Below are 23589 nucleotides of genomic sequence, written 5' to 3'. Positions count from 1 at the left end.
ACTAAAATTAAATTCCATAATTTTTTTATATGTAGCTGGAAAATCGTTCAGTTAAGAGGCTTACTTTTGAATTAACTATTATGTATTTTCAACACATAAAAGCCTTAAAAAATGCAGTTTTTGGATATATTTCTTATTAGTTAATAGCCATTACAAAAAATTAACGAAACCAATTTCTTTTGTTACTAGAAAACTCATACAAAATATAACTGATTGCGAGATGACTAGTTTTATTTGTCCACACATTACTATCGTTTAATATGTTGCTCGCTTTCCAGAAAGTATCTTTGAAGTCGATCTATCGCTTGTCACGCGCTCAGCTCCAGCGAAGAGAGTGCCCACTCTCCGTTAGACTCTCTCGCCGCTTTGATTTCTTTTCTTGGGGCCCGCTCTCCGCTCTCTGGGGCTCTCCAACTCTCTCTCTCTCCGCGATTCTGTGGCTACTTCTGATTCTTTCGAAACGTACTGCTCCCTGTCCGGCTGCCAAGTTCAGCCGTTCAGCCGTTCAGATACAGATACTTGCACTCGTACTTCTCCCCGACTGTCGCTTGTCGCTCGCTCGCCTCGCATTCGCACGAATTTGTATCTCAGAGATTGTTTTAGTTTTAGTTTTTCTTCCACTTGATTCTTTTGTGTGTTCGCGTTCTTCTGGCCTGGCCTGGCCTGCCATTGCCATTGTTTCGGTGTCGGTGTCTGTCTCTGTTTCGGTTTCTGTTGAATTCCGTATCGCATTGTATCGTATCGTACGCTGAGCGAGAAATCAGTTTGACGTTTTGCTTTGACAGGCAACCGTCGTCGATCGGGGATCGTTGATCGTGGATCGTGGATCGCTGATCGTGGATCGTTGATCGTGGATCGTTGATCGCGGATCGCGGCTGAATCTCGTGAATCTTGGGCGTTCTTTTCTCGCCGGTCGTCCGGTCGCTGAAAGAGAATTTTGCACTGGCCGTAAGCTATACGGCGATATATAGGCCCCACATCCACACCCGCACCCACGCCCGCACCCACACCCGCATACCACCCAAGTTGCACCACCACCCGCCGCTGACCAGCGGCGCACCCGAAAATTTAGTTATCTCCGTGGCCGCAATAATCGACAATCATATTCCCCGATTTGTGATCAATATGTGTGTGTATATCGGGTCGGGTCGGGGGTGCGTGTGTATTGTTCAGATTGAGTGTTGGCAGCAGTGGCGGCCGTAAATGTGAGCCAATTGTATCTCTCAGATACGTTGGCGGTGTGTTATCGCCGCTACTGCTCCTACTACTGTCGTGCCCGCGCTATTGTTATTATTTTTAATGCATAGAATTTGAGTTTCGCAATTTACAATTCGGTGTGTATATATGTATATAGTCGATATTATAGAGTCCGGAGCAGGTCGGATCGGGTCGGACGTACATATTTTGCCATATCTTGTGCGTCAACAACAGCAACAACACATCCGTTCTATGAACGTGACCCCCGCGCATTAAAATAAATTCTAATTTGTTGAAGAAAGAGCAGCGAAAATGTTTTGTTATTGTTATTGCTGTTGCTATTGCGAAGAAGTGCTGCTCGCACAGTGTGTGTGTTCTGTGGGGCAATATTTATTATGAGTGCGTGTGTCTACCCATTGTGTTCATGTGTATTTGTTTAATTTATATCTAGAGTCTGATATAAATATTAAAATAAAAAGAAATACCTATACCCATACCTATCTACATACATGTGTGCATAAAATATCACAAGCAACAGGCAGCGAAAGCAACAACTACCAGCTAAACGACAAATTTTTGGTACGTCAACAGATAATGTATTGTATATGTACTTAAGTTGGACATTTTTGGGGTATACGATTCTCTGTTCGTTATTCGCTTAATTTGCGGTCATTCTCTGCCTACACGTTTACACTGGCCCAGAGATACAAATCAGCGGGTGATGGGTGATGGGTGATGGGTGGTGGGTGGTGGGTGGTGGCTTTAACCATAGCATACATATATCCTTAAAGACCCACTGCTCACAACGCCCACAACGCCCACCCCACGAGATTTCCAAGTCATTCCAAGCATTCTATTATACAGACCACCTTGGAAGTGTCAACGTCTGGTCTGTGCCCTCCAAAAATATCATAAAATTAAATGAAACGAAATAACAAAAAAATAAAATTACAAAATTTTCATGCAACTGGCGTCGCAAAAACATTTTGCAGTTTTTAATTTAACTGAAACTCACCTGACTTCTTATAGGCGCGACAGAGGCACATAAAAATCGCTTAAAATGTTGTTAGGGGGCTGCAGGTGAGCAATGATGCCCATACTGGCCATAAACAATGTGAAAAATATCATTTCGTACTTATAAACAAGCGGCGATAAGTTTGCAAATTGCGTTCGCTTTTCGTTTTTCGTGTTTCGTGTCTCGAATTTTGCATTTTGCATTTTGCATTTCGCTGCTGCCAAACTTTATATGTTTTTTTTTGCTTCTTGTCGTAGTAGTTTTTATTTCGGCCATATCCCGCGTGGACTGACCCATTTCGTTGATTATCTAATGGCTGTTTACTATATATGCTGTACGCTTACGTATGGGTGTGTAGATTTCTTTTCGTTTTCACTATCTATGCGATAGGCTGTCGTCCAATCAGTTGGCTGGCTGGCGGGCTGGCTGGCTGGCTTAATTAATTCTCGATTTTAACTGTTTATTAAAATGGATTGTTGGCCGCCGGCAGAGGTGCCTGCTATTGTTAACAGCAAATAAATCCGAGCCGCTCGCGTGCATACTGATTGGGAGTTTCCAGGGAGGTACCGTGCATTCGAAATGTTTATTATTACTACCATACGGTTATGCAACCCAGGCAATAACACCACCACCACCACCACCGTACCACCCACTCACTCTTAACCCCCGAGTGCCGTAGAGTCTGCAGTTCGTCTAACTTTATGCTCGGTTCGCAATGTGCCATTTGATTGTATAGTCAACTGGGGCAATCAGCCCCTCGAGCGCCCTCTCTTTCGTTTACGACCTCACCGTCTCTGTCTAATCTTCCAGGTTGCGACACTTTTTCCCTGCTCCCCATTCCTTCATTTTGTTATATCTCACTTGAGATCGGCATTTGAAATGCAAATTTCCAACTGGCAAACTCTTTGAAACTCTCGGAAAAGTCTCTATAGATATTGTAAGCAGCTTATATGCGTACATACCTATATATCCTCCCATATAGCTGTGTATACATATGCTTAAATGTTCCTTCGTGTTCGTTATTAATTAGGCGGGGTCCAACCTTCCGCCTGTAAGCGATTAGTAGCTGTTCCATTGTGAAGCCTCAAGGCCCCCGATCGCCAGCGAGTCTTGAGGATGCTACAACTGACTGGCACTTGTGACGCACATTCTGAATATGAAATTCTTGGAGAGACCACCGCCAAGGTTGTCCCTGATTGGAGGACACATTCGAGAAAATAATGGGCCATTAAGTTCTATAAGGGGCTACTTCCATGGCTAGAGAAATCCATAATTGCAACACGTTTTCATTGCTGCCACAGACTTTTTTCTACTTATTTTTATGTACGTTTTTATAGCAAGATAATTTTATTTTTAAATTGTGTTACTTCAATCATTTTTCAATGAGATTATTTTATTTTTATTTAAGAGTAGCTTGTTTTGATGATTCTATTTGACCAGCTCATGAAAATAAGTTGTTTAAGATTATTATTAGAGTGATTAATTTTCTAAGCACTTAATAAGCAATAATGAAAGTCAATTAATTTCTTAGTGTCATAAGTTATAATTGAATTGTAATTTTTTAATCTCTAAGATTAATGACCAGATATCTAAAGGTACTTTTTTATTTGCCATTTTTGTTTTTAACCACTTAATCAAATAACTATTTAGCAAGCCAAAAATGAATTTTTATTTTTTACCTCATTTCGCTATTAACTTCTAACTGTTTTTCTAGTAGTTAAATTACGAGAATCTTGAATTACGGCAAACCGTAAACCTAAATACTCAATTTCAACACCTGACTTCAAGGCAAATTAGGCACTTGTAATGGATCTCCGTAGACTACACACACTGAGTGTTCGATACATTATTCGGTATACAGGCGATCGGATTCCGATCTGTTTGTGCATGTGCAAAGTAAACAGAAAAAACGAAGCCGAGTGATCGGCAGCTGCAAAACATCAGCGGGCAAAAACTATTAGCTACAAAATTGCTCGAATGCGCTCCATACCATGTTCCATCCATGTTCATCTTTTTTGGTCTCGGCCAGCTTTCCTATATGGGCCGGCTTCGGTTTTTGCCTTTCGGCTATCGGCTGCCAGCCAAATACCTACGTTCTCGAGTACATATTGGTAAGAAATTCTATTAGGGGTTCGCGCACAAACACACACTACACACTCGCACCACACACACAGCAATCCTGATGATGCTATTATACGAATATCCACAAGCACCTGCATACTAATAGCTTCGGGCCAAGCATCCGTGACTGGCTGCATCTAATGAGTTGACGTTGACGTCGGGCACGGCTAATAGAATTTGGCGCACTCCTTGGCACTCGAGCCTTTAGTTGCATACCAAAAGGCGCCGCGAAGGAACTCGAGGCCCCGTTTATACTTGTACACACTCATACATACCTACAAATATGTATATGTATACGGCATAGCCTGGCAACAGGGCGGCTGAGCAATTGCAACCGCCTCGTCCCCGGGAAGCGGTAAACAAATTATGCTACGTCCACAACGTTCGTTATTTATTTGAAAACTTAAATGAGGCTGAGTGTACGGCGAAAGCCCATTACTTGTTCATTTTAATATGGTCGGGCTAAAAATAATTTGTTTAAATCAACAAACACACCATAGACCGATGTGTACGCGAAGCTGATTCTCGACATCTCTATTGTAGTTTTTTCATTGCTGGGAATGTGGATGAGTTTGCTTGGAGCTCAATCTGATTCTGCACGGAGCAAAAAATTGTAATCATATGAGAATTTTTTATAATTCTAATGTACTCAAAGACTTTAAATAAGTGTGATCTTAGTCTATAAAAAATTGTTGACCTTATTTTAACAGCAAGGTCACACTGCACTTAGGCTAGAAATAGGGATTATATTATTTAATGTATCCTACATCAATGCTCTGTCGCATTTGCAAAGGTCTCAAAATCGAGACTACCTTGCAAATACAAAATTCCCAATAAATCACTGTGTACTTATGTTGCCGTTTCTGGTGCTCCTCTTGCCTGTTTTCCTGCTTGCGTCTGCTGTTGTGACGCCTTTTGTCTTTGGCCCCAACAATGCAAACGGATTCAGACAGAGGGACGACAACAAGTGTCCTTATGGACGTGGATGTGTTTATGTACGAATGCAGATGAAAGACAGCCCTTCCTTTTAGCAAGTCAATCAACGTCGCCGGGGATAAGGACTATCTTTTCCGCCGCACCCCCCCTGGAATTGTTTTCCCGCCCCTAGAGAAAAGACAGAAGACATTTCACTCGCAGACATGATCCAGAGCCGAGCTCCAATTGCCACTTGAAATGGGTACGACTTTCGGTGACTAATCTGAACAGTTCGCCGCCCTCCCGTACTCCATATCAGTTGATTTGCTTCTTTCGCTTTCGTTGGAGCTTTATCTAAATATTTAAAATTGGTTAGCAAGACACGAGCGAGCGGCAGAGGGTTTTCCCATTTGCCTGCCCCCCAGATAAAGACGACTCGACTGACAGCCGGAATGAGAACAACAGGGCGACACATCACATCGACAGCGCCGTCACAGATATGTGAGGTGCCCAAAAGCTGTGTATTATATATGACAGCCACAAATCCCCACAAGTCAATTGTTTGATACGTGCCACCGAGGGTTCAGACTATCAAGTTTCGCCAACTTTCGGGACGCGAACTTAATATGGCTAATATGGCAGACAGGAGTCAGTTGCTGGTAGCCGAGAAACCGAGAAACGCAAATACAACTCTGACTGGGCATTATTCATATGCAGCGATCTGGTCACGTTCAAGGGCCCCGTTTTATTTTGATTATATTTGTCTCGCCTTGGCTCCAATAATCATTGCCAATATTTGGGCTTTTATGAATTTATAACAATCGCCAAGAGTTTTTGACAATTGTGCGGGTGCTCTGTCCATATTCGATGAGAGTTTCAATGAAACGCCTCTTGTATGGGGGACCCCAACTGGCTTTCGTAATCGAATTAAAATACCAGTAATGCACTTCAACTCGTCATTTATCACTCTGCCTTATCAATGCCAATTAAACTAGTTTAACCAATTAAGCTGGGAAGTATAAAACAAAAATAAAGAACGGGAAGGCACAACGTTAATGTAGGTCAGTGCCTGTTAAATTACTGAATAGAAACGTTGAGCTTGGTTTAATAAAGTTTATTGAAATCAGATATACATATATATCATTGGAGAATAATTTAGGACATAAAGAAAGTAAAAACTAAGGGTTAATTTCCAGTTCATAGAAATTAAACACAATTTATATAAGGTAAATAGTCGAGTAGTCATGCCTCTAAAATAAAAATGTTCAATAAACATATTTATTAAGGGGACAGCCATCAGGCACTTTCCAATTTAAAGATGACTTTTATTACACTCAGTAAACTAAGCTTCTTATATTTTTACAATAAAATACATTAAAAAATCAGTTGGTAGTAAAGTAATATGCATTTTTTTTTTGTAAATGTTAAGGCTTTTGTTTTTAAATAAATTCATGAGCTTTTGGGGGCTTACAAAAGCAATGCAATTTAAGCTTGCAAGCGATGAAAAACCAATTGCCATTTTTTTCTGACAAACTGATTGCATTGGCCTGGTATTTCAATTAACTGAGAATCCACTCTTCATTCCGATTTTTGCAGTTTTGTGGATCATGTGACCAGTATCTCCGCTGGCCATCAGTCAATCAGTCAGCAGACCGCAGCCCAAAAATGTTTCAATTATGTTATCGCCAGCAACAACGACATCGTCCAGAATCGAAACCATCGAACCAGAGCAGCAGCAACCGCAAAAACAAGAAGGCAGCAGCACTGCCAAGGCCAAAAGCGTCGGTGGAGCGAGCGTAAGCTGTGCACTTGCAATCCCCGGGATCTCTGAAATCCAGGGAATCCAAGGAATCCCAAGAATCCCAAGAATCCCAAGAATCCGTAGACCAAAGTCACAATCGGAAACGAAAGTAAAACCAAAATCACAAGGCAACCAAGAGCAATTTAGCATAGCAACCGCAACGGAAGCAGCAGCCAGGCCAAAATCAGAAGCAGGACTTCGCCATGGGCTGTTCGCCAAGCACTCTGCCCGCCCCCTCCGCCACCGCTGGCCAGACCGACGGCCCAGGATCCCTCCCCCTGGACGCCACTGAAAAGGACGGCAGCCGGCTGTTCTGCATCAAACTGAGGCGCAGTCGCCTGCGCCGCTGCAGCTGCGGGGGCGTGACCTTGCAGCCCCCCAGCGACGGCAACGGGAGCTCAACGGGCGACAACCTGTGCGGCCAGGTGCTCCTCAATCCGCTGCAGACCAAAAGCGAGGCCGACTACGAAAAGGTAACCAAATCCGGAGATGTCCCCTCCTCCCTCCTTTAGACTCCTGGATTGATTTCTTATCTCCCAAAAGCTGAGCACCGGCAAAAAGGACTCGATTGTTACGGTAGCCGCGTTGGGCAACTTCACACACAGCGTGGTTCGGCGGGCCACTGGCAGTGAGTATTTACCATCCCCAAAACTATTTTATAAGATCCACACAGGGAGAAATGGGTTAGAATGGGCTTATTCTTTAATTTAAATGTATTAACGTGGTCAAAAAATAACATAACTATATCTCAGACTTTGTTTAGATACAATTCTCTTTTATAGAGAATGCTTAATAAGTTAAGGGCAGTTAATTAAATTTTTGTATCTTTTTAAGCTATGGTAAAATTTGTTTGAATGTGATTGAGTTAGAATTTGATATATATATGTATATGTTTGATATGTATATTTATATATATATATATATATATATATATATATATATGTTATTAATATAATTATTAATATTTCATATATCATAGAGACATTTCGATATGTTAATACTTTCAGTGTTTCATCGAAACATGATCCCTTTGATAGCATCATTTACCTTTTTACCCTTTAATATGAGGCAACGTTTAGGTTTTGGTCACCTTCAACACTCAATATCGGCAAACAATAGCGATTGATAAGGCCCCCGATTCAGGAACTCGGCTCCTGCTTCTTCTAATCTGAAGTGTCCTACTCCACCGTCAAGAGCTTCCGCTAAGCTACCTGATAGCAATCGTAATAGCACTTACCAATGGGAATCTCAGAATCGGTTGCACAATTCCTTTTCTTCTGATTTTCTGAATATTTACGATGCTCCCAATTCGAATCAATCAACTCAAGTGGCTAGATAAAACAGGAAGGATTAAGATTGATTAGTGAATTAATGGGTATTTAAGCAGATTGTTTTCGTGTTCCACCAACGTAACCTCTGATCGAAATAAACAAAAACGGCTATGATGATTAATTTAAATGGAAAAATCCATTTAATAAATTCAATTATCAATTATATAAATTTTGTAAAAATCTTAATAATTAACAAAAAGAAACTTTACTAAGATTCTCATCAGAAATAAATAAACTGAACATTCGGTTGACCTTTAATTAAGGATATTTTCAGGACCTTACCATTTATTACAAGATTTTGGCTTAAAAGTTAAAAGAAAACAGACTTTCAATACGAATTGAAAACGCTTTGTATTCGTTAAGCCTGGATTATGGTGGAATAAGTAAATACATTTGTTTTCAGTGCCTAAAACCGTTTTGTTCGATTGCCATAGACGGATATAGGGTATCAGTAGTGTCTTTAACCCCAAGCGGTTGTCCAGGTAACTCGATCCCAGAATAAAAGAGTCAGCTGGCGCTTGTCGGAGATCCAAAGCGCAGCTGTTTTGTGTCGCCGTCCAATTAACAGTTCCCCGCTCTCTGCCCCACACTCTCTCTCTCTCTCACTCTCTCTTTGGTTCAATGGAGCTCTGGTGGGAGAGTGAGTGAGCATCAGTGAAACTTGATCGCGCTCAGCAAATGGATCGAATTGGGAGATTGGGCAAGTGGTGGGGGTGAAAACGGGGGGTCAGAGAGCGCTGGAGCGAGCTTCGTCTTCGTTTATCGCCAAAGCTCTCTCTCGCAGCGTTGCGGCAACAGCTGCTCGCCATTTATGGAGTCATTTGTTGTAGATTCTTTCGCCGCGTCGGTCGCTCAGTCGCAGTTGCAGTCGCAGTCGCCGCCGCAGTCGACGTCGCTGCAACATAGTGAATCCCAGTGTATGTGCCATATATACTCATAGAATCGGGATTTTGAATCGCTAGTCCACTGCAAAAGAATCGCGCCCTATGCAAACTCGCAAAAAAAAAAAAAATCAAAAAAGAAATCATTGCCAGCTGCTGCAAACTGGTCGCCACCATTTGCCACCTAATGCAGTGGCTCGAATTTGGCCAAGTCGTGCCTATAACACGCTATTTCGCATATAACATATAACCCAGGGCCAACCAGTCGTCGATCCAAAGCGATTGCAATTAAAAAACGCATAGAGCCAACTGGAAATCATGTACGCGCTGAAATTCGTTGGCTGCATTCGCTTGAGGTGGAAAAAAAACAGCTTAGCGTGCTCTAAAATACAACAAAAGTGTACATAGCCGCGCACGAAAAGAAAAAAAAAAGAAAAAAAACAAAAACCAAAAAAAAAAATGTGTTAAAAATCAAAACAAACTTCACAACTAAGTGTGCCAACAACCGCTGCAAAAACAACAACAACAACAAGTGTAACGAGTAGCAATCTCCGGCTAGATTTCGGTTTTCGTGTATCTGTTTTCCATATCCGATAGATATGGATACAGATACGCGCAGATACTCCGAGCCCAATTTCAATTCCAATTCCGTTGCGTACTGCCCAATAATAGGTATTGAGTTACGGGGGAACTCTGTGAAAAAATTTCAATTAATATGCAAAAATTCACATGACAATATCTGGTTTTGTGCCCGTCACACACAGCAGCCGTATAAGAACAGAAGGAGAGCGAGATGCGAAATGCGAGATGCGAGATACGATATTACGAACTCGCATTCGCAGTCTGAATTTTGTTTCCCATTTAATTCAGCTCGCTCCAATCAAGCGATCAGTAATCGCAGTCGTGGTCGCAGTCGCAGTCGCAGTCTCTCACAAGCAGAATAAACAATGGAACGCCCACGGAATGGCGCCAAAACATCAATCAAAGCCAAAGAAAACAAACTGAACGATCACTCGACTCGACGCTCGACTCGATTCATTATATGCGGCTAATCCCACGCGTCAAAAGTTCTGCAGTTTATCAGTAGTATTCCCGTAAATTGGGAAATTGAGCGATGACGGCTGTGTCAATTCGGCTGTTTAGTCAACACAACTTTGGCTGCAGCCATGGGCTCGCATTGAAGTGTGATTCTCGGCGGTCATACACAAATTACGTTTAGTTTAGCCACGTGAAGCGCTCTTTAGAAATATGTATGCGCGCAGATTAGATTACCGCTGGATACTCCCTACTGCCTATCAATATGGGTCCCAGTTCACCCCCACAAACCCACTTCATTCCCCCCCCCCCTTTTTTTTTTTTTTTTTTTTTTTGCCATATGTCCAGTGGACGGCTATCAACGGCGAGTATCGCTGAGCCAAGAAGATCGGGTTAGATAGAACTGGCCAATTTCATTCCGTTCTGGGCCCAGGGCCGTTCACCACCCACTCTAGCCACCCAGATGTAGATTGTGCACGCGTTCGCCCCGCCATCCGCACCTGTATCTGTATCAGTATCTGTATCGGTATCTGTATCGGTGTCTGTATCTCTGCCCCCGGGGCTGTATCTGCATCTGGCCGGGCGTACCTGTATCTCAACCTGTTCCCACAGTCCACTGCCGCGCCGCCGTATGTGTATCTGTATCTCCCCCCACAACGCACACAGCCTAAACATCTGAATACTATGAGCAAACTTGCCTGATATTATCTTATCACAAATTAATTGGTCGCCATGACAACGGACAAAGGCGCAAAAGGCCCCAAAACGCAAAAGAGATCGGCCAGTGGGACTGGCCGAAAGCCCCTGTGCTCTGCTCCCCTAATCCGCTCTTAGTCATTAACTTTAAACTCAGTCCAATGGCAGTGTGGGAGATTTAATGGCAGTGCACCTGCCTGCGCGGCAGCTAAGCGCCTTATATACGCCCCAAAAGTATCTCACGGATTGCCATTGCCGTTGCGTTTGGCGACAGCCCAGCAGACCGTTAGTTTTTGCCGCAGCGCACACGGACGTCGCCGTCGCAATCGCTGCTCGCTGCTCACTGCTCACTGCTCGCTGTCCTCTGCCAGTGGCAGTTTGAAAATCCGTGCGAGAATTATCATCTGGCAAACAGTTCTTCATACCGGATTAGAACGGACGTTTTGCCCAGTCTGGCTCGCGTTTTATTTCCATTTGGGGCCAATTTGGTTTTCACTTTGGCCATAATCCCCCGTTTATCTCCCACCAATTTGGCCAATAGATCAATTTACAGGTTTTGAGTGCAAAGTAGTCCCTAAATTCATATTTAATGCGTCCGCGTGTGTGACTTTGTACTATGAGCAGCAGTGTGAGCCCAGGCAGTAAGTAAATTATAAACAAGTCCGGCCTACCGAAATAGTTCTACCTACTAAACACAGTTTAATATGGAAAAGGGACTTTTAAGCATGGAAAGCCTGTTGCTGCGACGTCAGCGGCTGCTGGCCGTTTTTTATCTAAACAATTTATCGATTTTCGTTTAGATTACAACGCGTGTGTGTACCCCTGCCCCATCCTCACATTCTCTGCTCCACTTTACTCCCGGGCTGCTCCGAAAAAAACAAAAACAAAAAAAAAAAAAATAAATAAAATAATACACAAACGATAAGATACACCCGAGCCATTTGAATAAGCGCAAATATACTGTCCCCTGTCCCCTGTCCCCAGTGGCGGGCCCATGTACATGGATCTGGTACTCGTACTCGTACTCGTAGTCATACTCGTACCGCCTGCTCAGTACATAGGCCCACTTGAGGGGTACTTTCCCTGGCTAGTTTTTGTTTATGCCCCACTCGGGCTATTTATATTAAGTGTGCACACATGCTGCCGTATCTTGTGCGCCATTCGTACCATATATGCATGTGGGGCAGTTTATCATTACGCACTAATTGTGTGAAATCAATGCCAAAGCAGACAGATAAACAAACTATTGCACATAAATGACAATTAGCATAATGCCACGAAAATAATCCAAATTTGTGTGACTTCATTTGCAAAATAACCAAAACACGCAAAGTGCCCAAAAAGCCAAGAACAAAAACCGCAAAACAAGAAGCGGAATAAATAAAGAAAAGCGAAAAGCACAAACAATGATAATTTCCAGCCAGCCGAATTTGGTTGGATCGGTGACGACAACGACGACGACGGCGACGACGGCGACGACCACTAGTGCCCACATGAGCGAAGAAAGTGTGCCCAGCACTTGCAATTGCGGGGGAGTGGGCGTTAGCATGGCCGTGGGCGTGGCAGTGGGCGTGGGCGGGAGTCTGGGGGTCAGACAAACCCCACCAGCCGTGGAGGCAACAACAACAACAGCAGCACCGAAAACACCAACATCCATGGCATCAGGCAGAGATTCATTAACGCGTCCGGCCTCCGAGTCCGAGCTAAATGTGGGTAAGGTTCCTCCAGCTCCTCCAGCTCTTCCAGCTCCTCCTTCGTTTTCCCAGTTCCCCCTACCCCTACCTCCCTTCTCCACCTCTTCGGGGGTTAAAGTTGAGTTTGATGATGCGGTTAACGTGCGTGTCCACAGGGGAGTGGTTGGCCAAAATTATGCCCTGCCAAGTGAGTTTCTGGCAATTAAAAATCAGTATGAAAGTTTTCTTCACATCCTGGCAGCTCTAATCATTTTTGGCAGATAGTTGAGTTTCCACGTACTTAGATTTAGCTACCTACACCAGTTTACAAGTTTATGGCAAGCAATTAAACATTCTAGTGCCACAAAATGAAAAATTATTGCACAAATTCCATGGAACCGGATGAAAATAAAGCCTTCGGAAAAGAGGAAAATTATGAAAACAGTTTTCATGAACTAAAATTAAGCTGAGTGAAAATTAAATGTTCTAAATTCCAGAAAATATATTTCGGTAGAAATAAAATATGACATAGACGCAAAGGAATATAGTATGAAAACAAATTTTGCAGAATAAAATTAAACTGAGTAAGGGTTACATATAAAATGGAAAGCAGTTTTCAAAAAACATGAGTAAGCCTAATATAAAACAAAGCTGAGTAAAAAAAGAATATTCATAAATAGCATTTATCAGGAAAATGATAAAATATTTTTTGCAAGAAAATGTTTAGTCATAAATTAAAAGAAAGCTAAACAAACAAGACGGAAACATATCAAAATTTCTTAATTTTTTGTATACATGCGTTTTAAAGTAGTTGATATTAAATGATTGTATATCCATAAGAATAGAAAAGCCTTCAAATCATTTAAATATTACCATTTGGTTTAATAGGGGCTTTCAAGCTATTTAGATATTTCTTATCTTATTCAAAAAGCCCAAAAGAAAACCAAAAATTACTTGTTGATAACTTTAATTTGCTTGCAGGGAATCCGCACAAAAGCCTCGAACAAATTTTGTTACACAGAAAGTTTGTTTGGTCAATCATTTGGGGTCTTAAAAATTGTTGGGGCCTAAGCATACGCATACATAACTTGGAAGAAGCCACAGAATTTTAATTTCCCCCAAAACTTTGACAAAGAATTTAACTTTGCGAATGCCTGAGAAGGTATGGCAAACTCCCATATGGATTGAAATTTTCCACTTGAATATGTATGTGCAATAAAGACATAGGTAAACATAAGGATGTATATGGGGATACTTCAATGGATTGATGAATATTAAAGGTTCAACTGCTGGAGTTATTTGTTTAACCTGCAATTTGATGTACAATTTTTTCTGAAGAGCTAGTTACCAGTCTTTTTTGTGGGGTTTATGTTTTAGTTGGCTTGCCGTAGCATAAAATACAGTGGGATGTTGGCCTGTTGGAGTCCCGACCTGTTTCTCATTAAGTGAAATACAATTTGTGCGGCTTAGTTCCTCGGGGGTCCCGGCTCAGTGGGTCGGAGTGCCTTTGTTGACAGATAGGCAGCCCGTTCCGCAAGGCCCCCAAGGACCTTTGTACCCTTTCGCAGGCACACGTGTATGTGTGTGTGTGTGTGTGTGTGCGGGCTTCCCGCTTACCGCCCGTTTATAAAGTGTTTCTGAAACGCCAACGTTTATAATTAAATAAAACGTGCAACAAGAGGAATTAATGTGCGTGCGTGTCCCTGACAGAGTGTTAGTAAATGTGTTTGTGTGTGTGTGTGTGTGTGTGGGGCTAGTGACCATTCATTTTGATTGGGGGCGTGCGAGCATTTGGTTCTCGGCAGCCCTCAAGTATGCAACGCCTTTCGAGCCGTCGAAACGCCCAGAAATGTAGCATACTTTTCAGAGAATTTTCCTCGCCTCTAAACAATTTTCCCCCTTTTTTTTCTGTTCTTGTTTTGCCACAGGCACAGGCACATCGGGCACCAGCTCATCCGGCGGCGGGAACAGCCGTCCAGGTCACCGCAAGTCATCGCTAGCCCTCGCCCTCACCCCGGAAGATGAGCCGATGGACGTCTACCAGGTGAGTCTATTACTATTCGAGGGGGAACCGAACCACATGGGTGTTACGTCTTTTGATAAGGTATCTTATCATAGGCAGCGTTTTTTTTTTTATATGGGCAACGGAGAGCGTTGCGCTTTTCGGTTTACATTCCGCTTTAAATAGCCGCTCACCAATACACACCCAGCTACTGCCCTATAGGTGTGTTTTGCCTATAAACAATACGCTACCAGAGAAATCAAATCAATTAACATTGAAGGTGGGAAATCAAAAGGCAAAGAAAGAGATTATGCCCCGATCGACGCGACACAGTTCGTTTCGTTTCAGTTCAATGTTTGAGCGTCGCGTAGTCGCTTAGTTTCGACCACAAAACCTGTGAATTATTCAGAACTGATTGCGGAGATACCGATCGAGATATAGACAGATACAGATACAGATACAGATAGAGATACAGATACAAAGATACAAATACAGATCGAGATTGTCCCATTAGTCGGCGGCGTGGAAAAGTTGGAAATGCCACTCGCGCCGCGTTTTTCTGTTCGTGTGTTCGTGTGTGTTGGAGCTTATGCAAACAACTTGTTATTGATCTAAGACATTGGACCTCAAGTGGCGAGTGTAATTGCCGCTGTCATTGTTATTGCGATACGGATTGTGTCGCTTCACGCTCACCCGAGTGTGGCTGAGTGTTGTGTTGTGTTGTGCGTTATAATTAGCATTAGCAGAATGCGCAATTGCTTGCCAAAATTCAGCAAAGTCTTTAGCCGCAAGTCCTCCGCGAAGTCATCATCAGCGTCGGCCGGCCAAGAAAATCGATCAAACGATCCCGACTCCGATACGGAGCCGTATGGCATTGCGGTTAGGCCAGCGGCTATATCAATATCCCATCAGCGTGGCGATAACCGTAATGAAAGACCGCTCGCAGATGACGATAGCAGCCGCAGCCGTTTGATAAGCTCTGCTCATTTGGATTTGAATTTGGATTTGGCATTGGATTTGCCTTTGGAATTGGAATTGGAATCGGAATCGGCCTTGCATTCGGAACCACCAGCGATGGCGACCAACGGTGGCATTCGGCCGAAGAGTGAGGGTTCCTGCCCGGAAATGAAAGTGGAAACGATTTCGGCAGCGGCTCCAACTCCGGGGCCAAATCCAGGGCCAGTGGCTATTTCCCTGCCATTTGTTGGACGCAATTCGAGTAAAACGCCCGAGGAAATGGAGCTGGAATACGAGGCGAACGTGGAGGCCGAAAGTCGTGACATAATGACACCCCTGCGCCGCAACACAAGGCCGCTGAGTGTGGCCTTCGCTGGCGGCGGCGTCGGCGGCGGACGGAATGCCATACAGCCGGAAATAGTCGAGGTCATACGCAGCCTGGACGTCCCGGCCCTGTTGCTCAACAATCTGAGCCTCGAAGGCGTCAGAGACGCAAAGGAGGGCGACAGAGCGGGCAGCCATCCGGTGGCGGAGCTGTCACCTGGCCACGACCATGAGGACTCGGTGGTCCTTCGGCGCAAGGTCAACTGCCTGGAGCGTAAGGCGCACAGCCTGTACGAGCGACGACTGCCCAAGGTGCCGAAACTCCACCTCCTGGTGGCTGGCAAGAAACCCAGCGAGGAGGAGGAGTTCAGGACTTTTCAGGTAGCCTTCGCAGGAACAACTTTTTTCGCTTGGCCCATCAATCTGCCGCCTTAGCTGCGTCTTATGCTGCCGTGTTGTGTTGTGTTGTGTTGTTGTGTTGTGGTGTTGTGTGATACATTTCCGATTACATTTTCATTCCCCTGATTGACACTGAGCCGCCACCCACCTTCGGCGGATTTAATGTGCTCGTATTATAAATCTGCAGCACACATGCGTGCCACACATAAGTCAGAATCAGCAGCGAGCAATTTTATTTTAATTTATCATCATTTAAGCGACACGAACGACACACACGCACTGTGAGCGCGCGTAACTGGCGGCTAGGGGACACCCAGGTTTACATACTTGTATATGTACATCCAGCCAGAGATACACAAACATTCGCAATGCGAAGCCCGGTTAAGCCCTCTTATTTTGATGGCAAAGCCAGAGGAGCCGCAGATTTATATTAAATTTTGTACGTTGTCTCACCTGTTCTGACATCGCTCCCTTCCCTTCCCTTCTCTTCTCTTTTCCTTTTTTTTTTATTTATTTCCTGATGCAGCGAAATCTCATGGACCTGAAGTATCCAACCGTGCTCCCACCGAATCCTCCACTTAAGGTAAGCCCTCTTTGGACCACTTTGAGCAGGGGCAATTCAATCAGTGCAATGGCTTTGGCCCAATCCCATCTAGGCCCTCTTGGTTTTCCACAAATCGGACAGCATCTGCGAGGCGATCACCGCGGCCTGCCAGCGCCACCAGCTGGACGTCACGCTGGTCAAGTCGAAGGAGGAGGCTCTGGACACCCTGCAGAAGTCGTACGCCACCGCCCAGTGCTACCACCTAATCATAATTGATGCGCGCTCCACCAAGAACCTGGATGCGGAGCACATTGCAAGGTGGGTAGTAGATAGTGGGTAGTGGGTGATGCGTAAAGGGCACCGGGGTAATGGGTTGCCCGATGTGAAATGGGTTCCGGGTCGAGTTTCGGGTTTCGGCCAAACTTCACAAAACTTTTCCATTTTCATAAACTTTTCACTTTGCAATAAAAACTTGCTGTCTCCGTTCCCACAGAACCATACGTCACACACACGGCCACCATTTAACGACAATAATTGCAGTCTGCAAGAAGAGGTGAGTAGTCTTGGTTCTTTGCCACTTGCCACTTGCCACTTTCCAATTTCCACTAACGACTTACGACCGATGACTTTTGCAGTTTCTTTGAAAAGGATGATGTGCTAATTGCTCTATTGGACGCTGGCGTTAATAGAGTAAGTTTCCGTTGATTGCCCCATCAGAGGAGGGAGCGCTACGAGAATCAGAAACAGATGTTACAAGCACCAACGTCTTGTGTATTCCACAGTGCGTAGCGGAGACGACCAACCTGGCCATGTGTAGTGTGGAACTGAAGCAGATACTGCACTCCATCATCCGGCCGCACAATGTCATGTCCACTCAACAGGTAATCGAGTTAATGTCCCATCGCCCTCGGCGCCAGGACGCAATGTCACACTGTCCCCGTTCGCCCGCTCACTTCTTCAAATTAATTCAATTAAACGGAAGCGTTGCACTACAGCCCAATGAAATTGTAAACCATTTCCATTTCCCTTCCCATTGCCGCAGGCCCTCTACACGGCTCTGCATCGGCTAAAGGAGGTGGTGCTCATCACGGACGACTTGCTGCGGATCCAGTATGCGAACCGTGCCACCGAGAGGCTGCTCAACATGCGGCTGGTAAGTGGGTGGGCGGATTGTTTGCGATTGCGGCATTAATGAGATTTCCGCGTTGGACAACAGGACGAGATCATTAGCAAGCAGCTGGAGGACATATTCGTGTCGGACCTGTCCACCATCAGTGAGCAGTGCAAGAACATCAAGGAGTTCGACGGCATCCTCACAGTGCGCCGCAAGAGTCAGGAGGGCATACCGATGCACGTGCGCGTGGTCCCGGTGGCCTGCATTGGCAGGTGAGTGCTTACTGCTTAGTGCCCAGTGATTGTGTGCCACCCTTGCTTAATTGACAACTTTGCCTTTGTCCCGACAGCGCACCCACGCATCTGATTTTCAACTTTGATGTGCCCGGCGGACAGATGGATTTCATTGCCACACTGCCGCAGCCGAAAGAGGCGCCCAGGGGCTCACTGCACTCGGTGCGGCGCTGCAGCTTTGATGTACGCTCCATCGCCTCGGACGGATTGCGAAGGACCAGCTTGGCCAAGTTGACGTCCCTGCCGTTGGAGGCCCCCATCACTAAAGTATGACTCCGCCTCACATTTGGGTTGTGGCTGCCGCACGTTGCAACATTTGGGAATCGCTTTTGGGAATGCCTAAATTGCTAAATTGTCGTCCGTGCCTGTGTCCGTGTTCCGTGCGCCGTGCCCCTGTCTGTCTCTGTGTGTGTGTGTGTGTGTGTGTGTGTGTGTGTGTGTGTGTCCAGGTGTCCTGTCATGCCCCGTAGCATATGCAGCAATAGCAACGACGGCAGCAACTGCAGCAGCGACAGCAATAACATTAGCAACAATATTTGCACAAGCACATGCACACGCAGACCATCCCCACACACGCAAACGCACACCACGACACAGGCACTGACACACTGTGAAAGTTGAATGCCAATTCAAATGCATTTTCTGGATTGGAGTAGAAATAAATTTAACTATCCGTGTTTCGCGATGTAAAGGCCACGAGATGACAGCAGTCTCTCTGCTTTTAATTATCAAATTAATTCCTCAAATTAGCGTAATCTGTTCAAAGGCATTTCCCCCTGCACATCGTGTGCTAGTTGGCGCCCAACCAGGGACCTCTCATTGGTGTCGTTGCTAATTAAAGATTTTTTTTTTTGAAAAACTTCATACCAAACTCCAAGCTAGCGTTAAATGTATTTGATAAAAACGGCTGACATTGGGTTAATTTAAACCTCCATTACCCCACTGTCCATCCCATTTGAGCTCCTAATTTGTCATAAATTTAACGCCTACTAATCCCAAAATCAACAGTAACCGCACATCTAAACCAACATTTTCTTACATTTATTCTCTTTTTATCTCTTAATTGTTATGTTCTCTTTTTTACTTTTATGTTTTGTGTACTCGAACAATGAACCAACTCATAAAAAAAATATTACAAAATAATTTACCAAACTGTTCGTTCGCACGTTCGCTCGCTCGCTCGATTTGCTCGCTGTGCGTCGCTAACAATAAATAAAAAAATGTACAAAACTCAAAACCAACAAACACAACCAAAAATCAAAAAACCACAAAAAAAAAAAAAACAAAATAATTAAACAAACGCAACCACTGCGCACTCGCACATTAGATAATCAATTTACTATCACAAGTACAGGAGAATTGTTCGGCCGATGAGGCGCGTCTCATAGACAAGGTCTTGGAGTTCCTGAAGCGCGAAGGACTCTACAGTCCGCAAATGAAGGAGATACGAACGGATGATCCCATAGCCACCGATTTAATTGGTGCTCTGCTAACGGTAACTTAATAAACCTTATTAATTACGTATTTTTGATTATAGCTAAGCGGAATTTGTCATTTTCAGGGACCCAGCGTGTACTCGTCGCGCCGCAGCTCGAATGACTCTATAATACGCACTGGCAGCTCCACAAGAACTGCCACGATTGTGCCCGCCAAAATGAAGGTTTGTTCTCAGCTTTTAAAGACACACATTACAACATTTTATTGATTATATCTATTGCAGTCCAATCCCATCATCATGGAACTACTTGACGAATCTCTCAGCTGGGACTTTGATATTTTCAAATTGGAGGAGATAACCGACTACCATCCGCTGCTCTATTTGGGCATGGAGATGTTCCGCCGCTTCGACGTCTTCGCCACATTGAACATCGATGAGAACGTCTGCAAGGCCTGGTTGGCCGTAATTGAGGCCCACTACCGCAAGAGCAACACATATCACAACAGCACCCATGCCGCTGATGTCATGCAGGTGGGTTTTGGTCCCCTGACCCCTTTTTTTCTGGCATAAGCGCTAATACTGTCTGTACCTTTAGGCCACTGGCGCTTTCATCACCCAACTGACCAACAAGGACATGCTGGTAATGGACCGCATGGAGGAGGCGACTGCTTTGATTGCGGCAGCTGCCCACGATGTCGATCATCCGGGTCGCTCATCCGCCTTTTTGTGCAACTCGAACGACGCACTGGCCGTATTGTACAATGATCTTACAGTTTTGGAGAACCACCATGCGGCTATTACCTTTAAGCTAACTCTGGGTAAGTGAGCTTTTTCCTTTAATAATGGTAACCTCTTCTGAGATGCTCTCAAAACAAACTAATAAATACTTAAACATTATCTCAACCCATGGAGAAGGTGGCGCCCTAGCAGGGACCCCTTGATGTTTGAGCTATATTTCATTTGCTGTACAAGATACTCTTATAATCTAGAAAATGTAATAATTTTTTTTTTCTTTTCCAACGTTTAGGCGACGATAAGATCAACATATTCAAAAACCTGGACAAGGAGACGTACAAGTCGGCGCGCAGCACCATCATTGACATGATCCTGGCCACCGAGATGACCCGGCACTTTGAGCACCTGGCCAAGTTCGTGAGCGTCTTTGGCGGCGAGGAGCCCCGTGAGGTAATGTCCTATAGATAATCCTTTAAAGAATACAAATTATTTAAATATTTGCAAATACCATTAGCATAACTCCCAGACGGATGAGGAGACGTCGATACTCATGCGTCGCATGCTGATCAAGGTGGCCGATGTGAGCAATCCCGCCCGTCCCATGCAGTTCTGCATCGAGTGGGCCCGTCGCATTGCCGAGGAGTACTTCATGCAGACGGACGAGGAGAAGCAGCGTCACCTACCGATCGTGATGCCGATGTTTGATCGAGCCACCTGCAGCATACCAAAGAGCCAGATCGGCTTCATCGAATACATCATACAGGACATGATGCACGCCTGGGAGAGTGAGTTGAACATATTCTGTTATATCTTCTATAACTTTTGCTAATTGGAATATGTATTTTAAAGGCTTCATCGACATGCCGCAGCTGATCACCTATATGCAGATCAACTACTCGCAGTGGAAGAAGTACGACGAGCAGGGCGTCAACACCTTGGCGGAGATCATGGCCAAGCAGCCGCCAGTGGGCAAGATGGCCAACTCCAAATAGCATACGGCCTTCCGGAGATTGTTCTCGGGTCTATTGAAGCCACTGCCGGCTCAGGCACCGGGCACCTCCACGATTGGCGAGAACGAGATGGAGGACATGCTCTAGTGACGGCGTCGAAGGTCCTGTGACGTCTGACTCCGGACCCGTAGTCTCTCGGCCTGATCCTCTCAATGAAGTCGAAGCTCAACCCTCCCGGCTTAAGAGCCACCATCACCCGCTCCCCGGGTTGCCCCAAAAAAAAAAAAAAAAAACAAAAACGCATATCTCTCAACGGACCAACGGCCGGGGGGGCGGTACGGATTGTGGGCGGCTCACGAAAAGGTGCCAAGCGGTGTCACAAAAGCGGTATCATACAAAGCAAACTAACTAAGGCAAACAAGTAAACAATTATTGGGCTGGACTCAAAATTAAATGTTTAAGATGCATCACAGGAAGCGAACTTTCTATTTCTATATAAATATACCATGTGAGTCTGTGTGTGCGTGAGTGTGTATGTTCCCTCCATCCTCCCCCCTATAAATGTGTGTTTAGGCTATCGAAAGCAGACTAGCGGGCTAGCAAACTAGCAATCTAGCGAGAAATCCCACAGCATATTGACCAGAATATACATGGCGTGCGCTCAACTGTACCTGGCAACGGTATAACGTATAACAGTATAACGGTTTTGGTAACGGTATAGCCGTGCTACCAAACCAAGTGTTACAAGCATGAAGTTCTCTCCCATCATGAAGACAATCTATGTTGAATACTGCAAAAGCCAAGTAAATATACATAGTTTAATTGCTGTCCAAGTCCGAATCGTTAGTCGTGAATGGAATTGAAAACGGATTTGGATTTGGATTTGGATTCGGAACAAATACAAGGCCAAAAGCTGGACGAAGACTATATACATACACAAGCATGCGAGATTGTGGCAAGCACTATATATTACATACTATCACTATCGACTAGCTAACAACTACAACAAGTAAAACTGAAACAAACTAATTCGAATCCACTCTTGAGACATATGAAATCCTATGGGGCCCCTTTTACTACCTAATTAACTAGTTACCTATTTTTCCTAAATGAAGAAAAACGAAAAATGATGAGCTATTCTAACTAATATTATTAATGTTGTTTAGCTTTCTAAGCATACGGTATGAGAAATCAAACTAAACGCAAATGTTTAACAATTAAGTGAAATCCTTTTTGAAATCTTTTTATCTAATTGACTGAACAAATTACATATACATATATAAACCAGATCTATTAATACGAATTGATAATATGTTCTTGTTATAACTTAAAAACAAAAAAACAAAATGAAATTGAAAAGCAAAATAATATATACAATATACATATATACAATTTATACAACTTTTACGAAGCATATTATATATTTATATATGTCATACGATATCGGCATTCATTCACAGAGTTACAGTAATTTGTATGTGTTACCAAGGTGTTAAATCCCGTGCTTCAAAATGTTTTGATAGAAATTATATACACGTATACAAGACCCTTTATTGACCTCCTGAACTGTGTAGCAAAGACCCTTGGTCTAGGAAGTCCCTATCCACTAGAGGGTCGACCTTTGACCCATCCCATCCGCTCAAACCGACCAACAACAACCACACAATCCACCCACCAACCCACACTTTCCGTTCCCACACTTCGTGTCACTACTGATCACATTAAAGCAGAACAAAATAAACAAAGCGATAGGAGAATATAAATGTATATGCATATTCAATGTTGTTAATATGTGTGTGTTTCAATTGTATGTATTGGATTAAATCGCGTAAACTACAAACAAGCAGAAATGAAATTAAGAAAAACAAAAAAAAAAATACGCAGGCAATGCGGGAAATAATCGCATAGACATAATAAAGTGAAATGCAAAAACAATTTACATGTTATGAAGAATATATGTATACATAAAATATATATATATAGATACGGTACTACTATATGTTTCTGAACACAAAAATGATAAATCTTTACATACGACTATGTATATTTGTTACTACATCTGTTTGCTCCTTGCAGGTTAAGGATTATAAATGTTAAGATTTAGTCAAATTTATTGTAAAAAAAACCAAACACAACAAAAAAACCACAAACAAGAAACAAAACAAAAT

The 23589-nt window shown here is 43.8% G+C and overlaps 1 protein-coding gene across 5 annotated transcripts; it reads left to right on the top strand.

Moving 5' to 3' along the window:
* The first annotated feature begins 247 nt into the window (after positions 1-247).
* On the top strand, positions 248-22768 carry LOC128255159 (high affinity cAMP-specific and IBMX-insensitive 3',5'-cyclic phosphodiesterase 8). Of its 5 annotated transcripts, none has more exons than XM_052984705.1 (20): positions 248-948; positions 1649-1776; positions 6845-7522; positions 7593-7677; positions 14594-14709; positions 16874-16930; positions 17004-17209; positions 17385-17444; positions 17527-17581; positions 17674-17772; positions 17934-18044; positions 18108-18277; positions 18355-18565; positions 19653-19793; positions 19860-19958; positions 20019-20267; positions 20332-20554; positions 20764-20921; positions 20986-21256; positions 21321-22768. In XM_052984705.1, the coding sequence occupies exons 3-20, from the start codon at positions 7253-7255 to the stop codon at positions 21461-21463; spliced, it is 2724 nt and encodes a 907-aa protein (XP_052840665.1). In that variant the 5' UTR covers positions 248-948; positions 1649-1776; positions 6845-7252; the 3' UTR covers positions 21464-22768. The 5 variants fall into 5 exon arrangements, with proteins under 5 accessions (XP_052840665.1, XP_052840664.1, XP_052840666.1 ...); XM_052984704.1 differs by having other exon boundaries at positions 249-948; positions 19626-19793; XM_052984706.1 differs by lacking the exons at positions 248-948; positions 1649-1776; positions 6845-7522; positions 7593-7677 and adding an exon at positions 11844-12705 and having other exon boundaries at positions 19626-19793.
* Positions 22769-23589: the final 821 nt, after the last annotated feature.

The sequence above is a fragment of the Drosophila gunungcola genome, assembly GCF_025200985.1.
Source record: "Drosophila gunungcola strain Sukarami chromosome 2R unlocalized genomic scaffold, Dgunungcola_SK_2 000006F, whole genome shotgun sequence".
Classification (NCBI taxonomy): domain Eukaryota; kingdom Metazoa; phylum Arthropoda; class Insecta; order Diptera; family Drosophilidae; genus Drosophila; species Drosophila gunungcola.
This window is presented reverse-complemented; position numbering and strand designations above follow the sequence as displayed.

Bases quoted from the DNA above. Each gene is read 5' to 3' on its own strand.
- LOC128255159 (XM_052984702.1), top strand. From the start codon at position 15,415: ATGCGCAATTGCTTGCCAAAATTCAGCAAAGTCTTTAGCCGCAAGTCC. The intron at 17,582-17,673 runs GTAAGTTTCCGT...TGTATTCCACAG, and splicing joins TGGACGCTGGCGTTAATAGA to TGCGTAGCGGAGACGACCAA. The intron at 20,268-20,331 runs GTGGGTTTTGGT...CTGTACCTTTAG, and splicing joins ATGCCGCTGATGTCATGCAG to GCCACTGGCGCTTTCATCAC.